This window comes from Bombina bombina, chromosome 7 (genome assembly GCF_027579735.1).
Source record: "Bombina bombina isolate aBomBom1 chromosome 7, aBomBom1.pri, whole genome shotgun sequence".
Lineage (NCBI taxonomy): Eukaryota > Metazoa > Chordata > Amphibia > Anura > Bombinatoridae > Bombina > Bombina bombina.
Window position 1 is genome coordinate 307,670,816 of NC_069505.1, and position 19,401 is coordinate 307,690,216.

The 19,401-nt window shown below is 40.4% G+C and overlaps 2 protein-coding genes across 2 annotated transcripts in view; one reads left to right on the plus strand and one right to left on the minus strand.

Annotated features, from left to right (window-relative positions):
- Nucleotides 1-6,916, minus strand: part of TMEM43 (transmembrane protein 43) — a 71,505-nt gene extending 64,589 nt beyond the window's left edge. Inside the window, exon 1 of the mRNA XM_053720922.1 lies at nucleotides 6,824-6,916. Within this exon, the coding sequence (XP_053576897.1) occupies nucleotides 6,824-6,835 (12 nt within the window). The 5' untranslated portion in view covers nucleotides 6,836-6,916. The remainder of the gene's footprint in view (nucleotides 1-6,823) is intronic.
- A 272-nt stretch (nucleotides 6,917-7,188) lies between these two features.
- Nucleotides 7,189-18,942, plus strand: CHCHD4 (coiled-coil-helix-coiled-coil-helix domain containing 4). The gene is made up of 3 exons (XM_053688980.1): nucleotides 7,189-7,272; nucleotides 9,234-9,332; nucleotides 18,015-18,942. Exons 1-3 carry the CDS (start codon nucleotides 7,251-7,253, stop codon nucleotides 18,311-18,313), a joined length of 420 nt encoding a protein of 139 aa, XP_053544955.1. The 5' UTR covers nucleotides 7,189-7,250; the 3' UTR covers nucleotides 18,314-18,942.
- Nucleotides 18,943-19,401: the final 459 nt, after the last annotated feature.

Here is a 19,401-nt window from a genome sequence, read left to right on the forward strand (position 1 = left end):
ACCCCAGAGAGGCAGATTATCTTGCACATAGGTGTTCCTACCCAAGGGATAAGTGTTAACTTCCTTTTACAGCTGTATCTGTATTCCCTTCTGCCTTATGCCCAATATACAAATAATGGTTTGAGAAGAACAGACCCTTAGATGTCAAATCTCTTTACTCTTCAATACCACATGAAAAAGGACTAAATGCAGCATGATATTTGTTGGTATTGTAGAGCTAATAAATACTGTTTTTGTCATTTTCTTTTTCAAATTTGCCCTTCAAAATAAAGTTTTTAAGTAATGCATGGTACTATAGACAAGTCTGTGCCACGTGTGCCCCCACATGCCTGTTACATTTAATAGATCCATTTGTTATCTAACTTGGATGGAGACACGTGGCCGCCTGGCTTAGCTTTGTGAAATTATTTTCATTGTCTGGGAAGGGAGCAAAGAACCGGTAGCAGAATTTACAAATAGTTTTAATCACAATTAAATATAAATAAATGAGATAACTTGAAGCATTACCCTGGCAGTTTATTAAGGTATTTCAGCTGTACAGTTCATAGGATTAAAGTGACACATACATACACACCCAGTACACACATATTACACACACCCAGTACACACATATTACACACCCACACAGTACACACATATTACACACCCACACAGTACACACATATTACACACACATAGATTACACATATTACACACACAGTATATACATATTACACACACACACACAGTATACACATATTACACACACACAGTATTCACATATTACACACAGTATACACATATTACACACACATAGATTACACACACACACAGTATACACATATTACACACACATAGATTACACACAAACACACAGTATACACATATTACACACACATACAGTATACACATATTACACACACATAGATTACACACACACACACAGTATACACATATTACACACACAGTATACATATATTACACACACACAGTATTCACATATTACACACAGTATACACATATTACACACATTATACACATATTAGACAGACACACAGACACACAGTATACACAAAAAAGGAAAAAATAAACAGCGCTAAACAAAATACTAGAAGTATTAGAAAGCTAGGGTTGTGCATCAAACAATTATTGTCTCTGATATATTATTCTTATAAATTACACAATATACCACCATAACTTGGTCAAAAATGAAAATAGAATTTATTATCTAAAACGTATAATATAGGTGCATGGAATAAATTTTAGCAATAAAAATCTTATCAATAAAAATTATACAATAAAAGTCATACAATAAACAAACCATATGATAAAAAAGCGTACACTATTATTTTTATATGAGGACATCTCCTCTTGGTGACAATAACCAGAAAACTTGTATATACTACTGATCATACAGCTGTTTGGAAGTTTGTTACCACCTTAAAAAATCAATACCACCTTTAAAACTTTATAGTTGTTTCAATATTACTTGTTACAATGTTTCACAATTCACTTGTCGTAGGAGGCTTACTTATGCAATATGTCAATCATAATATTCTTTAGTCCAGAGTACTTTGTAACTTCAGGGCTTTTGACAAATCACACTTTATGCGTAATACACTGATTTGTTACAGTTATATACTGCAATAATTGCTAAATGTGCTATCCGTAATATGCCCATAAACACAATACCGTGAACACACTGCTAGGTGTAGTGGAGATACGTAACCGGTCTCTTTGCTATTTCTGTTTCAGAATTAGATGGCGTGTTGTTAACACGTTTGTGGTCTAACCTTGGACCGTTGAACTTCTGATCTCACCTCTGACCCCTTGGAGTGTGACAACGTCACATATGAAATGCTGGTATTTCAAATCTGCCGTAGGTCTTACAAAGGTGACGGGTATACCAGGGCTACCGGTTCTTCTCACCTCCACTTTCGTGTGTGTTCATCTGTTATGACCAGATAGTTGTCGTGGTCTCCTTTAATCTTTCCTTGTGATCTCTTCCTATACTCTGCGCAGTGTTAGTTGTCAGATAGAGACTGAAAAAATTCTTTCAATGCTGTGTGAGTTTCTTGAGACCCCTGGAATAACGTCAATACGTTTTGCCTATAACTAGGCTTTTTCAAGACTGCTATCCAAAGGGAATGTTTGCTGGATTTAAATACCCCACCCTGGGTTCTCATTTGTGCAAAAATCCTCCAATGATTCTTTTGCATTTAAGGTGGTAATGTCTCCTTCATTATTTAAGGTGGTATTCTTGATATCTTTAATGGTGATCTATAAGCTATAAGGTGGTTTCTCATTTGTAAAGGTGGATCTGTAATGTTTTCTTAATTTAAAGGTGGATTACAATATTTGATTATAATTTTCAACAGCTATATGTAAATAAAAAATTAAAAAACGGCCACAAAATAATATTAAATTAAGATTCTTTTTGTGTGTCACAATACAACTAAAAATTAAACATTCTATGCAATTTATACCTTTAAAAATGAATTCATAATATTAAATTGTTCTGTGTGTATCGCTTGCTAAATTTGTTGGGAGCTATTGAGCTATATGTATATATTCCCATTTCTAGTTGGGTGAGTGTATTTGATAGTTGAAGTTTAGCGCTTCTTGCTTTTTAAATTTTCCAATACACAGTATACACATATTTCACACACAGTACACATACACACACAGTATACACATATTGCACACACAAATTGCACATACACACACAGTATACACATTATACACTGGAGAAAATCTCGGAGTTCAGCTGATTTTCTTCATTACAAATTCATCTTGAACTTCTACTATTCTGCCCTTAATCTCTATAAGCAACATTACTTCTCTACTCTTATCTCTAATCTTTCTTCAAACCCAAAACGTCTGTTCTCCACTTTCAATACTCTTCTCCACCCACCCCACCTCCAAATACAACTTCTCTGTCAGCTCAAGACTTTGCCAGCCACTTCAATAAAAATCGACTCCATCAGAAACAAAATCAGCTCTCAACATACTTCCATTCTCTCACCCCCTCAAACGCTCGCAATCAACCACAACCCACATAGCCATAAACTTAGCTCTTTCTCCCCTGTTACTGAGGGAGAAGTTTCTGCACTTAAACTGCGCTCTCACCTCACTACCTGTCCCCTTGACCCTATCCCTTCACAGCTACTCCACTGCCTCTCTTCTACCTTTACCTCTATACTCACACACACATTTTAAACCTCTCCCTCAACACCGGTAGATTTCCCTCATCTCTGAAACATGCACTGGTCACACCTATCCTCAAAAAACGTTCCCTTGATCCAACCTCCCCATCCAACTACCGCCCTATTTCCCTCCTCCCTCCCTTCTTACATTAAACTCCCTCCTTGACCCACTGCAATCTAGATTTCGTCCCCATCACTCCACAGAGACAGCAATTGTTAAGGTTACCAACGACCTACTTACAGCAAAATCAAAAGGCCACTTCTCTCTGCTTATCCTCCTTGATCTGTCCGCAGCCTTTGATACTGTTGACCACCCTCTTTTGCTCCAAACCCTCCAATCCTTCGGCATCTGTGACACAGCCCTCTTGTGGTTCTCTTCCTACCTGTAAAACCGTACCTTTAGTGTAGCCTTCTCTGGGTCCTCCTCTGCCCCGTCACCACTTTCTGTCGGGGTACCGCAAGGCTCTGTCCTTGGTCCCCTTCTCTTCTCAATCTACACGTCATCATTAGGTTTCCTAATTAAGTCCCATGGTTTCCAATATCATTTGTATGCGGATGACACCCAAACCTACTTCTCTGCACCAGACCTATCTCCTTCCTTGCTAACCCATGTCACTAACTGTCTTTCTCACATCTCTTATTGGATGTCCTCTCACTACCTCAAGCTAAATCTCTCCAAAACTGAGCTCCTTATTTTCCCCCCTTCTTCCAAAATCTCCACCCCCAATCTTTCTATAACTGTCGACAACTCCATCATTACCCCTACCACGCCTGCCCGATGTCTTGGGTTCACATTTGACTCAGATCTTTCTTTCACTCCTCACATTCAGTCCTTGGCTAAAGCCTGCCGCTTCCATCTTAAAAACCATCTCTAAAATTAGACATTTCCTTAAACTAAAACTTTAATCCATTCTCTCATCCTTTCCCGCCTCGATTACTGCAACTCTGTCCTCTCTTGTCTCTCCAGCTGCCGCCTAGCTCCTTTACAATCCATAATGAATGCCTCTGCCAGGCTCATCTTCCTTACACATCACTCTTCATCTGCTGCACCTCTCTGTCAATCCCTTCACTGGCTTCCTCTTGCTTCTAGGATTAAACACAAAATTCTCACTCTGACATACAAAGCCCTCAACTGCACTGCTCCCCCCTATATCTCAGACCTTGTCTCCAGATACTCTCCCTCCTGCCCTCTTCGCTCTGCTCATGACCTCTTATTATTATTCTTTATTTATAAAGCGCCAACAGATTCCGCAGCGCTGTCCATGGGTAACAAAGATAAAAGGACAATACCAGACAAAATTTTAACAAACAAATGCAGGGGGAATTGGGAGCCCTGTTCCCATGGGAACTTACAATCTAAATGGGTAGGAGGGTGAGAAACAGGAGGTGGGGACTGCAAAGGTGGGAATGATGTTAGTGTGGAGTTAGATAAGGGCAACTATTAAGCAAGTGGAATTTATTAGTTACTGATTTGGTGATAGGCTTCCCTGAACAAGAAGGTCTTTAGGGAGCGTTTAAAGGAGGAGAGGTTGGGGGAAAGTCTGACAGCTCGAGGAAGTGCGTTCCAGAGTGTTGGTGCCGCACGAGAGAAGTCCTGTAGTCTAGCATGAGAGGAGGTGATGGTAGAAGAGGCAAGGAGTAGATCGTTGTTGGATCTTAGTAAATGGGCTGGAGTATATATGTTGATGAGTGAGGACAGGTATGGGGGGCGGCATTGGTAAGGGCTTTGTAGGTCAGAGTGAGAATTTTGAATTTAATTCTGCTGTGAATGGGGAGCCAGTGAAGGGACTCACAGAGGGGTGCAGCGGATACAAAGCGTCGGGAGAGGTGGATTAGCCTAGCCGAGGCAATTAGGATGTATTGAAGGGGGGAGAGACGGGAGAGAGGAAGGCCAGTTAGTAGGTTGTTACAGTAGTCAAGCCGGGAGATTACTAGGGAATGGATTAGCTGTTTAGTAGTTTCAGCACTCAGAAAAGGACGAATTTTTGAGATATTGCGTAGGTGGTTGCGACAGGATGAAGAGAGAGATTGGATGTGGGGTATGAAGGACAGATTGGAGTCAAGTGTAACTCCTAGGCAGCGGACTTGGGGTGATGGGGAGATAGTAGTGTCACCAACAGTGATAGTAAAGTTAGAAACTGGAGTAGAGTTAGATGGGGGGGTATTAGAAGAAGCTCAGTCTTGGGCGTGTTGATTTTTAGGTGGTGAGAGGCCATCCAGGGGGAAATGCCAGATAAGCAGTCGCTGATGTGGGAAAGGACAGAAGGAGAGAGTGCAGGGGTGGATAGGTAGATCTGAGTATCATCAGCATAGAGGTGATAGCTGAAGCCATAGCTACTGATAAGTTTACCCAGTGAGGAAGTATAAATAGAGAAGAGTAGAGGGCCTAGAACAGAGCCTTTATGTACTCCAACAGACAGAGGCAATGGAGAGGAGGAGTCGCCAGCAAATGAGACAGAAAAGGACCTATTAGAGAGATAAGAGTGGATCCAGGAGAGGGAAATGTCACAGAGCCCAAGGAAGCTGAGAGTCCGTAGGAGGAGGGGATGGTCAACAGTGTCAAAGGCAGCAGATAGGTCAAGTAACATGAGTATAGAATAGTGGCCATTGTTTTTAGCAGAAAGAAGATCATTAGTAACCTTGGTGAGGACAGTCTCAGTTGAGTGTTGGGGACGGAAGCCAGATTGCAGGGGGTCAAGCAATGAGTTGGAGGATAGGAAGTGTGTTAGGTGATCGAAAACTAGTTTTTCCAGGACTTTAGAAGCTAGCAGAAGTAGTGATATGGGGCGGTAGTTTGCGGATGAATTGGCAGGATACCGTGGAAGTGTGGGGAAGGCGTTTTTGAATAAGGTTAGAACGTTGGAGAGGATCCACAGTGTGCAGATTTCTACAGGTGCGGAGGCGGGGGGGGGGAGAAATAGGTTTAGCATGTACATTGAGATTATAGGTGAGCAGATGGTGGTCTGAGATGGGAAATGGGTGACAGGTGACATTAGAAGAGGAGCAGAGGTAGGAGAATACCAGATCAAGAGAGTGTCTGTCACGGTGAGTAGGGAATAGGGTGGATTGTGAGAGACTAAAGGAGTTTGTGAGTGAGAGAAGTTTAGAGGCTACTCCTACTCTCCTCCTCCCTTGTTACCTCCCCACATTCCCGTTTACAGGACTTCTCCAGACTGGCTCTCATCTTGTGGAACTCTCTGCCTCGCTCCACAAGACTCTCCCCTAGTTTTGAAAACTTCAAGTGCTCCCTAAAGACTCCATTGTTCAGGGATGCATACAACCTACACCAAACATTCTTTATACCAGTTGCTCTCCTCCATTGCTATCCCCTGAACCCCCTTAGCACATAAGCCTAAGAGTCCAGCTGTTTGTAGATCACCTTCTTAAGAGCAGACTACAACAGTGCGACTCTTGGCAGGGCACTCTACCGTTTGATCCCTATACACCGATAATAATACACATATTGCACGCACACACACATATTGCACATACACACTACACACAAATTGCACATACACACATATTGCACATAAACACACATATTGCACATATACAGTACACACAGTATACACATATTGCACACACAAAGTACATACATATAATACAGTGCAAACGAAAACACTACACGCGAACGTTACCTTTCCAGCCATGCTTGCTCTCGCGCTGCTGTCACAATTTGTGTTACTTTTTTGCTCCTCTTGCTAAAAAGTTGCCTCCCTGACACGTTGCAGCACTGCGCATGTGTAAAACCACAACTAATAGTTGCCTTTCGGGAAATGTAGTTCAGGTGTTCCAGTTGCCGGGTATAGGTGTCTTGTGTTGTGCCAGAGTAACGCCTCTCGGTGAGTAAGCTGTAGAAGCTTCTGACATGCTGTAACAAGTCATCTTTACACACAACATTGTATATTTAGTGACGATTCGCACTTGTAGGTTTTGTTTATGTTGCTACTGTCATTTCACACCGGGCTCTACTGAGTCAGCTAAAGCGTGATCCTTTTCTCAGGTCGCCGAAAGTGACGTAATCAGCGTGCGCGAGTTGTGCTGGGCGCCGTGTGAGCTGCAGCCATGTCCTACTGCCGGCAGGAAGGTGAGTGACGGGACGCAGGTTTTTTTTTTTTTTACCGACTGTGCACGAGCTAACCGCGCTCTGGGTATACGACAGTAGCCAAGTGTCCGCTATCTCAGTACTACATAGATATTGCACACTTGTCTTCTGAATGGCACCTGCATATTAATGGTCTATCTTATTAGTCATCAACACTCATTGGTACTCTTTATTATCTGTAGTCCCTGGGGTACGTGCTGTTTATAATCAGTAGTCACTGGGGTACGTGCTGTGTATTATCTATGTTTATATCTGTAGTCACCAGACATACCTGTGGTTTCTGTTATCAGTAGTCACCACGGGGTACGTGCTGTGTCTTATCTGTGGACACGGAGGGGCTTACGTGCTGTGTCTTATCTGTGGACACGGAGGGGCTTACGTGCTGTGTCTTATCTGTGGACACGGAGGGGCTTACGTGCTGTGTCTTATCTGTGGACACCGGTGGGGGGGAAGGTACGTGCTGTGTCTTATCTGTGGACACCGGTGGGGTGGAAGGTACGTGCTGTGTCTTATCTGTGGACACCGGTGGGGGGGAGGTACGTGCTGTGTATTATCTGTGGACACCGGTGGGGGGGAGGTACGTGCTCTGTTGTGGTTTTTACTTGCTTCCACAGTTAATGTTATAAACCACTGCTCTGTGTGTTACTGGCAGCAAAGGTCAGTGGAGGGTTTAGATCACTTTAGTTTGTGTTTACTGTCAGCTAAGAGGTTAAAAATGGATGGGGCCTAACAGAGCCTTGGAACTGGGCCATTGTGTGACCCACATACCACTTTTGCCCAATCGTGTACGTGTTATCCAGTATTTTTGTGGAGGATACTGACAAAGGTATAAGTGAAACAGACAGTACAGGCCCTTGTGTGCCTCTTTACTATTGGGGTTTCTGGGAAGGGCATGAGAGCACCATGTGGTGTCATTATGTGAGGGTCAGTCACCTTTGATATATTAATAAGAAGTGACCTTGACACTGAGTCTTATTGTTTAGGGCAAGTTATAGTCATGTGTGTCACAAGTCACCCTGAGGTCACCGTGAATCAGCTGCATGTCTGTGCTCCTGTACAATTAGCATCCCCTCTCTTAGACTTGTGTGCACCTTACATGTGCTATTCTAATGCTGCTCTGAGGTCACCCATGTGATACTTTGTATGGTCATGTGACTATAGGTATTGTGCACCGCAGGCAGTACAGCTGGGGAAGGCATGTAACCCGTGTGATACTCTGTAAGGTCACGTGACTACAGGTACAGTGAACTGCGGACAGCACAGCTGAGGAGGGCATGTAACCCGTGTGATACTCTGTAAGGTAATATGTGACTACACGTACAGTGCATAAGGTTTAGCATCTACTGCAGACAGCACAGCTGGGGAGGGCATGTAACCTGTGTGATACTCTGTAAGGTAATATGTGACTACACGTACAGTGCATAAGGTTTAGTATCTACTGCAGACAGCACAGCTGGGGAGGGCATGTAACCCGTGTGATACTCTGTAAGGTAATATGTGACTACACGTACAGTGCATAAGGTTTAGTATCTACTGCAGACAGCACAGCTGGGGAGGGCATGTAACCTGTGTGATACTCTGTAAGGTAATATGTGACTACACGTACAGTGCATAAGGTTTAGTATCTACTGCAGACAGCACAGCTGGGGAGGGCATGTAACCTGTGTGATACTCTGTAAGGTAATATGTGACTACACGTACAGTGCATAAGGTTTAGTATCTACTGCAGACAGCACAGCTGGGGAGGGCATGTAACCTGTGTGATACTCTGTAAGGTAATACGTGACTACACGTACAGTGCACCACAAGCAGCACAGCTGGGGAGGGCACATGGAGTAACTTTTTTTTTTTTTTTGTCTTGTTTACTAAATATTAGACGTATCTCACAATTCAACAGGGAAACACTCATATTAAAAAAAACAAACACTTTCTTCCCCTGCTAGGAAAGGACAAAATTATCTTTGTCACCAAAGAGGACCATGAAACTCCAAGCAGCGCTGAGCTTATTGCAGATGACCCCAATGACCCATATGAAGACCATGGTAAGTCATGCGTATGAGATGAGTAGCGCAGTATTGCCGACCTTCTGTGTTCAGCGCACTTGCCTAATATCTGTTGTGTGCTCCCTTTTCACTTGGCAACCATTTTGCCTAGAATCATGTGACATTTCACTCCAGTAACGGCAGCCTCATAAAGTTTATTCACTAAAGTGTAGCGACATCCTGTATACTTTGTCTTTTACATAGTTTGGTGCCTTGAAAGAATCCCCTAAAGGCCAATTTTTGGACTTGTGACCCTTGTTTAACCCTTGGCTCATCATGAGTACACTAAATGCTCAGTATAAATACACTGCAGTATATGTGTAACCAGCTCCCTGTGCTTAGCAAAACTATACTGTGTACCCCTAGCTACTTGCTGATACTGTAGGGTACACTAACGGCTCAGTATAAATACACTGCAGTGTGTATGTGTGTAACCAGCGTGCTTCTGTGCTTAGTAAAACTATACTGTTTGTCCCTAGCTTTTTGTTGATACTGTACCACACCCGTCTGTGTGCTGCTGTAGAGTACACAACTAACGGCTCAGTATAAATATGACCATTCGCTTTTGGTAAACAAACTGATCATGCACATTTGTCTTCCATAGGTCAGCTGCACATCATGCATCAACTCTGCATACAGTTTTCTGACTGTACCATGAAGGGCTGTGCATTGCCTCTACTTGCAGGCTAGTAGATTGTAGCTCCAAGTGTAGCAGTCAGTGATCTGCACCTCCTGTAAAATTACGTACTTATGGACAAAACACGCATGGGGATTAGCTCTATCCCACTGTTTACTATTTACTGTTTTGGAGAAGTATATTATGTGCCTACTTCTTGCGTAACTATGGAATATTGCAGCATGAAACAATACAAAGTGAGGAACATTAACCTTTATAAGATTTGCACAGTCCTTTCTCAGTACTGTAATATGCCATGCCTAGAGGGAAGTGAGATGTCCGTGTTCTTTGATCAGGTGTAGTATTTCTATGGAGCAAGCATTGGGTTAAATTGTTGCTGTGTAAGAGCAGCAATGATTGGTCAGACTATGCACAACAAGATCAGTATTTTCTTCAGGACCCTTTAAATGGGGGCCCCACCCAGATAATTTTACTGACCTGGCTAAAATTTTATATAAAGTTAAAATTGGCCAATATTAAAAAATGTTCAATGTTTAGTGCACAAATTGCAAAATTTAAAGTGAATGTAAATTTTTCATGTTTGTCTAATATAGTTTGGTAGCGAATCATCCGATTTAAGCATACCGCTACAAGAACTTTTTAATAAAATGTTTAATTTCTTTTTTATGTTATATATTCAATATCGCTCATTCACTTACCCGCTCCTCCCACTCACTGTTTGCTAATTTTCCTCCATATTACGCAAACAGCGTTCCCACCCGCTGTTTACATATCGGCACTGCGCGCTCCCGTGTCTATTTTCCAATTGCGCATGCGTTACTGCTGTTTCCGCTTTATAACATAGTTGTCACATAGATAAGATAAATAAAACAATCTAACCTATATACGGAGCCCTTTCAGATCCACTAATCCAAGCTTTACAATACAGAGGAAATTACAGGACTCCGTATAACATTCTATTGCTACGCCGTGTTTACTACTATTGCGCATACGCGAAATGTGCACAAGCTTACAATAGATTAGCTCTGCACCGAAGATGAACGCATGCGCAATAAGGACGTATTACGTCATAAGAGGGTGGGTTCCCCCGTGGTTAGAGCCGTTATTGGCTATTAAGACGTCCATCAAAAAGGACAGCAACGGAGCGCGAATGCCGGGAGGAGGATGATTTAGCCGAAAATTGATAGAAAATAATGAAAATACAGGTATCCATTTGAAATCTTAAAATTTGATGAATGAAACTCAAGTTTTTTCGTGATAACTGTTACACAGCTGTTTAGACAGAAGGCTGACTTTACAATCACTTTAACATAAATGTGCTTAATGATGATCAATTTGTCCTTTTGGCTAGCAGAAAATGATATATTAGAAAATATTACACTACCCCCACCTGGCAAAGTTTTCTGTGGAGAACACTGATGTTACCCTGCTGGTTGCTGCCCCTTAACTTATGCCTCAGTTCTGGGTGGGCAGAAGAGAGAGGTGAGCCTGTTCGTCATGCAGAACTTATGTGATGTGCTGTGCTGGTGCCTAAACACTTAGAGAACTGCCCTTCACCCACGTACCCAGGGACAGAAGGATATTTTACTTGCTGGGTACCAAAGCCTGTATTATCAGTGCCCAGTATTTTAAAGTCCTGCTTTAATGAATTTCGGCCTGGTGCTGAATGTGGTGATGGCAGAACCTGTATACCCTGGGACAGATATTTACAGAGCCTGATGAAACACTCAAAGCGGACATCCTGAGCGGTTATTGTTGCGTCCCTCGGTATTAGACAGTTACAGAGATGCACATGGTTACTGAGAGGTTATTGTTGTGTGTCCCGGTATTAGTTACAGAGATGCACATGGTTACTGAGAGGTTATTGTTATGTGTCCCCCGGTATTAGTCAGTTACAGAGATGCACATGGTTACTGAGAGGTTATTGTTGCGTCCCTCGGTATTAGTTACAGAGATGCACATGGTTGCTGAGCGGTTATTGTTGCATCCCTCGGTATTGGTTACAGAGATGTACATGGTTACTGATAGGTTATTGTTGCGTCCCTCGGTATTAGTTACAGAGATGCACATGGTTACTGAGAGGTTATTGTTGCGTCCCTCTGTATTAGTTACAGAGATGCACATGGTTACTGAGAGGTTATTGTTGCGTCCCTCTGTATTAGTTACAGAGATGCACATGGTTACTGAGAGGTTATTGTTGTGTCCCCTTGTATTAGCCAGTTATAGTACTGCACGTGTTTACTGAGCGGTTATTGTATCGCCCCCCCGGTATTAGCCAGTTATAGCGCTGCACGTGGTTACTGAGCATTTATTGTACCGTCGTCCTGTATTAGCCAGTTATAACGCTGCATGTGGTAATTTAATATAAGGTTGATATATTATATCACTACCCTATTAACTACAAATTCACAAACGGCAGCACCTTATAGCAGATAAAAATCTTTATTCCATCATACCTGGGTTAAAACAGAGTGACGTTTCGAGTGCATAACCCTTAATCATACAATCGTAATCGTATGTACGGAAAACATCACTCTGTTTTAACCCAGGTATGATGGAATAAAGATTTTTATCTGCTATAAGGTGCTGCCGTTTGGGGATTTGTGACTGTCAAGGGATTACAGCACCCTTGTACTGGCCTCCTGCATCTGACAGTAGTGCTGTGCTACTGAGTGAGTTAACTACCCTATTAGCTGAGATTGTTTCTACAACATTTAGACATAGGAGAATTAAGTTAAAGGGCCACTGTAAGTAAATATTTTCTATGCCTGTTGCTAACTAACTACCCCAAATACGCTTTTTATCAATTGCATTTCATTAACATATCTCTACCGTTTATGAGAAATCTTGTCTGCAAATTTAATTGTTTTCCAAACCCACTCCGTGGGTATCCTTTGCTCTGTACCAATCCGTTTACAATACCTAGGTTTCAAAATGGCGCTTTAAACACAAAGTTATTGGTTTAAGTATTTTGAACATGCAGTGCTGAAAATAGTGGGCGAATAAAAGATATAACTTTTAGAACGTTATGAAACTTCGTTTTGGAGAAAATATAGGTCAGTAAGTTTTAATTAATGTTTATTAACTTTAATATGTTAGTTGTTTAGCTTAAAAATTATAACAGAAAGTAATCCTTTAACAAGATTCTCAGTAAAGGTCTTGGCATGACTAGCGCTGTTCCCTGGTGCTGTGACTTTATGTGAACTCTTCTGCGGTCAGGCCCAGGACTGACTCTACGCTTGGCACACAGTTTAGTTCTGTGTAAATGGGGATAGATTTATTGTTCCTTTTGGCTCTATATTAAAGTGAATGTAAAGGATTCATGAATTGGTGCCCGTTTTTTAAAAATACTATTAACAGGGGCACTTTCATTTATGAAACTTTTTTTTTAAAATACTTACCTTTTTCTTCAGCAAAGCCTGACCTGCAGCTCCTCTGTACTTAGGTCAGCAATGACGAAACCGGCCTCCTCCAATCATGGCGGGCACTCCAGACCGTCTATCTTGAGAGGCCACGCCGTGATTGGAGGAAACCGGTTTCGTCATTGCTGTGCTAAGTACAGCATGAGAAGCGGGCAGGGGGGATCGCCGGTCCGGCTTTGCTGAAGAGAGAGCTATTTAAAACATTTTTTTTAAAAAGCTGCAATGTAAAGTTTCATGAATGAAAGTGCCCCTGTTTTAATAGTATTTTTTTACTGGTTTTGACTCTTCTCCAGTAGACATGTGACATGTCTGAGCCAGTGATCATTAGTACTGCAGTATACATTCTGTGCAGACGTGTTTGCTATTAGTTTGCATTTATACTTAAAGGAACATGAAACCCAAATTTTTCTCTCATAATTCAGATGGAACATACAGATTAAAACTTTCCAATTTACGTCTATTATCTAATTTGCTTTGTTCTCTTGTTACTCTTTATTGAAAAGCATACATAGGTAGGAGCAGCAATACAGTACTGGGAGCTAGATGCTGATTGGTGGCTGCACATATAGGTCTCTTGTCATTGGGTTACCTGATCAGCTAGCTCCCAGTAGTGTTGCTTCATCAACAAAGAATAACAAAGGATTGAAGCAAATTTTATTATAGAAGTAAATAGCGAAGTTGTTTAAAATTCTATGTTCTATCTGAATCATGATAGGAACCTTGTTGTCCCTTTTTAGTTTCAGTGCTCTGTATAAAGCAACATAGTCAAACATACATTATATGAATTATGCTAACGCATGACAGATTTTCTATCATGGCAGCAAAATAAAACCAGTTGAAATAAATACTGGAAGGCCGTGCTTGTTGCATACTTAGATATCTATGCTTATTGGCTGATAGAATCTACCACTAATTGTGAAAAGGAACAAGCATCTACTCTAAATGTATTGCCTTGGCGTAGATGCTAAGATTAAAGGGACACTGAACCCAAATTTTTTCATTAGTGATCCAGATAGAGCATGCAACTTTCTAATTTAATTTTATCAAATTTTCTTCATTCTCTTGGTATCTTTATTTGAAATGCAAGAATGTAAGTTTAGATGCCGGCCCATTTTTGGTGAACAACCTGGGTTGTTCTTTCTGATTGGTGGATAAATTCATCCACCAATAAAAAAATGCTGTCCACAGTACTGAATCAAAAAAAGCTTAGATGCCCTCTTTTTCAAATATAGATAGAAAGAGAACGAAGAAAAATGAATAGGAGTAAATTAGAAAGTTGCCTAAAATTGCATGCTCTCTGAATCACAAAAGAAAAACATTTGGGTTAAGTGTCCCTTTAAGTGTGTAGAATCAATGGTACGTTACTGACTGTAACTAAAGAGGAACGGGACTTGGGAATTATTATTTCAGATTATATAAAATTCAATAAGCAATGCGGCCAGTAGAATGCTTGGTTGCATTGGGAGAGGTATTAGTAGCAGAAAAAGTTCTTATGCCACTTTACAGATCACTAGTTAGGCCTCATCTGGAATACTGTGTACCATATCTTTCGGAAATATATAAACTAGAAACTGTCCAAAGGAGGCTATTAAAACGGTACACAGTCTAAAATATTAAACGTACAAAGAAAGACGCTATGACCTAAATATGTATAGTTTAGAGGAGAGAAGAGAAAGAGGTGACATTATAGAAACCTTCAAATATATCAAGGGACTTAAAGGGACACTGAACCCCAAAAATTTTTTTGTTATTCAGATAGAGCATTCCATTTTAAGCAACTTTCTAATTTACTCCTATTATCAATTTTTCTTCGTTCTCTTGCTATCTTTATATGAAAAAGAAGGCATCTAAGCTTTTTTTCTTGGTTCAGAACTCTGGACAGCAGTTTTTGATTGGTGGATGAATTTATCCACCAATCGGCAAAGACAACCTAGGTTGTTCACCAAAAATGGGCTGGCATCTAAACTTACATTCTTGCATTTCAAATAAAGATACCAAGAGAATAAAGAACATTTGATAATAGGAGTAAATTAGAAAGTTGCTTAAAATTGTATGCTCTATCTGAATCACAAAAGAAAAAAATTGGGTTCAGTGTCCCTTTAATAAAGTTGAGACTGGAAGCCTTTTCCCCCAAAAATGTCAAAATAAGGGGTCACAATCTGAAAGGGATAGTCTAGTCAAAATTAAACTTTCATCATTCAGATAAAGCAAGTAATTTTAAGCAACTTTCTAATTTACTTGTATTAATGTTTCTTTATTCACTTGGTATCTTTATTTAAAAAAAACTGGAATTGAAGCTTAAAAACCAGCCCAGCGCTTGCTGATTGGTGTTTAAATGAAGCCATCCAACCAGCGAGTGCTACACAGGTGCTGAACACAAAATGGGCCGGCTCTTAAGCTTACATTACAGCTTTTTTAAAGGGACAGTAAACGCCAAAAAATGTTATGGTTTAAAAAGATAGATAATCCCTTTATTTACCATTCCCCAGTTTTGCATAACCAACACTGTTATATTAATATACTTTTAACCTCTGTAATTACCTTGTATCTAAGCTTCTGCTGACTGCCTCCTTATCTCAGATCTTTTGGCAGACTTACATTATAGGCAATTGGTACTGACTCTTAAATAACTTCACGTGCATGAGGACAATGTTTTCTATATGGAACACATGAACTAATGCCCTTTAGCTGTCAAATGCATTTAGATAACAGACAGTCTTCAAGGGTTTAGAAATTAGCATATGAGCCTACCCAGGTTTAGCTTTCAACTAAGAATAACATAAGAACAAAGTAAAATTGATGATAAAAGTAAATTAAAAAGTTGTTTGAAATTACATGCCCTATCTAAATCATGAAAGTTTAATTTGGACTTTACTATCCCTTTTAAATAAAGATACCAAGAAAGCCAAGAAAAAGTTGCTTAGAATTGCATTCTCTATCTGCATTATGTAAGTTTAGTTTTGACTAGACTATTCCTATAAGTTACAGAGTAGCAGATTCAGGAGAAATGTAAGGAAGGTTTTTTTTTTTTTGTTTTCTCTTTTTTTTTTTTTTTTTTTTTTTTTTTTTTTCTCTTTCGGAAAGGGTGGTGGATTCCTGGAACAAAATTCCAAAAGAGTTGGTAAACACAGGCACTGTAAAGGAATAAAAACACAAATGCCTGGGACATGCACAAGGCTATCCTAGAAAAACAGTAATGTAATATGGGTAGACTTGATGGGACATGCATAAGGCTATCCTAAGAAAACAGTAACATGTAATATGGGTAGACTTGATGGGACATGCACAAGGCTATCCTAAGAAAACGGTAACATGTAATATGGGTAGACTTGATGGGACATGCACAAGGCTATCCTAAGAAAACGGTAACATGTAATATGGGTAGACTTTATTGGGACATGCACAAGGCTATCCTAAGAAAACAGTAACATGTAATATGGGTAGACTTGATGGGACATGCACAAGGCTATCCTAAGAAAACGGTAACATGTAATATGGGTAGACTTTATTGGGACATGCACAAGGCTATCCTAAGAAAACAGTAACATGTAATATGGGTAGACTTGATGGGACATGCACAAGGCTATCCTAAGAAAACGGTAACATGTAATATCGGTAGACTTGATGGGCTTTTTGGTTCTTATCTACCGTCAAATCCTATGTTTCTGGTAAGAACAGGGTTTTCTGCTTGGAACAAAAGTATAATGTATTTGTAGAAACATGCAATACATTTATATGGAAGGGAGGAAAAAAGTGTACACATTGCCTTTTACCCGTTACATACAAATCCATAAATATGCCATACTTGTGAGTTTATAATCTAACTAGACTGTACTGTGTGATATGTCAGGTCAGTGTTCTCCATTAGTAAAAACAAAAAAGCTTGTGCAGTAACTGTAGATGATTGTGAAAGCCCATGCCCTACCCAGCAATAAATACAGTATACACAGGAACTAAGGGTTAATAGAACAGCATAACAATATTACAAAGAAAGCAGGTGTGAGTTGGATAAAGAGGCATAAATATGGATTTGTATTAAGTTTATTGCATTTTTATAAGAACATAACATGGACGTGTTTAGTATGTTAGTCACTATGTACAGCACCATAAAATATCACAGGCCAGTACTCAACATCACATCTGTAAGGTGTGATCCGTACGTTACTGTAGAAAAGCTGCTATATCAAGAGTTGGTCAAGCAGGGCTCGACACATTTTTTTAAAAAATTTACGAGTCAGACAGACAGTGGTATTTGTATATAGATATGAGAATAACCCAAAATGGCCAGTTATACAGTAGGCTGGTGTAAAAATCTACAAGAGAATATCAGTAGTAAACATTATTCAATTATCAGTATTAATAATATAATAGGTGCCAGCATTGTTAAGGGCGTGGCTCTTGTCTGACATACAAAAAATATTAATATGTATAATTGCTGTGTTCGCACATGTAGAGTAATTAACTTCAGTATGATGTATTTGGCTGTGCACACCTCTAGCACTATCTGGGTGGAGGACTCTACTCCATACAGGTCACTGCTGTCTTCTCTGTATTGCATTTAGTGCCTAGTCTGCATGCTACACTACACAGAGCCTCTAATGTTGTGTTCCCTGTTTTGTCTAGGGTTGATCTTACCAAATGGAGATATTAACTGGAACTGTCCGTGCCTCGGGGGCATGGCCAGTGGACCTTGTGGGGAGCAGTTCAAGTCGGCCTTCTCCTGCTTTCACTACAGTGAAGAAGAGATCAAAGGTTCGGATTGCCTGGAGCAGTTCCGTGCGATGCAGGAGTGTATGCAGAAATACCCCGAGCTGTATCCTCAGGAGGATGATGATGAAGAGGAGGAGAAAAACCAGCAAAGTAGTGATGGGCAGCCGGCTCCGCCTGTGGACCCTGCTATCACAGAGGGAGAGAGCAGCTAATACAGAGAGGGGGCTGCTGCCTCCACTACTCACTATGGACCACACTAGGCTTGGAGCTGGCACAGATCTATATAATATATTGTAGTGATATGCCTGCAGCAACTCTGACACGGCAGTCTGAATGAGCAGGCTTTGCTGACATTGCGCGCACTCACAGATACCCGTGTTTATTGATGCCAGTAACTGACTACCCTGGTTATGTGCGGTAGAATACACTTGCCAGTCCGGGCACTATTACTTCTGTGTGTCCCCCTATTTAATAAGAATGTTACGTGTGATTATGAAAGCCCAAAGCCACACACCGCAGTCTTGTTACCCCAGATTATGCCCAGCTCCAGCCTTATTAAATAACTAATTTATATAATTTTCCTTTCTCTGGTTGGTGTAACAAGGGAGCAACTATGTAACTCAGGGCAAAGGCTGTCTGAAACTTGTAGCTTGTGCATGAAAATGTCTTTTTCCCTTGGCAAAGCCACAACGGACACAACCTCACCTGCTGTTAGTGCCTCAGACCTGTAACTATCCTGTGATGCCTAAACCCTTTGGGCATGCGTTGACATCGGCGCTGTGTCCTTATCCAGAGATATGTGCAGCTGGAACACATTAAAGACCTTTTTACCTTCTTGTAAGACGTCTAGTCTTGTTTTTGTGGCACAAGGCAGCTTTATGCAGACCTCAGTCAGTTTACTAAATAATAACTAAATAAACCTGTGAGGACAGGTGTCTGTGTTATGGAAGTGTCACTGTGTTAAGTATCCTTTGCAACTTGTATGGTTACATTTCTCATCTATTATATATATATATATATATATATATATATATATATATATATATATATATATATATATATATATATATATATATATATATATATATATATATATATATATATATATATATATATATATATATATATATATATATATAATCTCCTCTATCCAAGGAAATTAGCACATCTAGGCAAGTATCCCCGCTTGCTTTTCCCCAGAAATTCTTAATATACAATGTTACCAATGCACAAGAGAATTGTGGGTAAGATATGCAAATTCTCAGTTTTTGCTTTAATAATACTGTTAAAAGGATTGCTG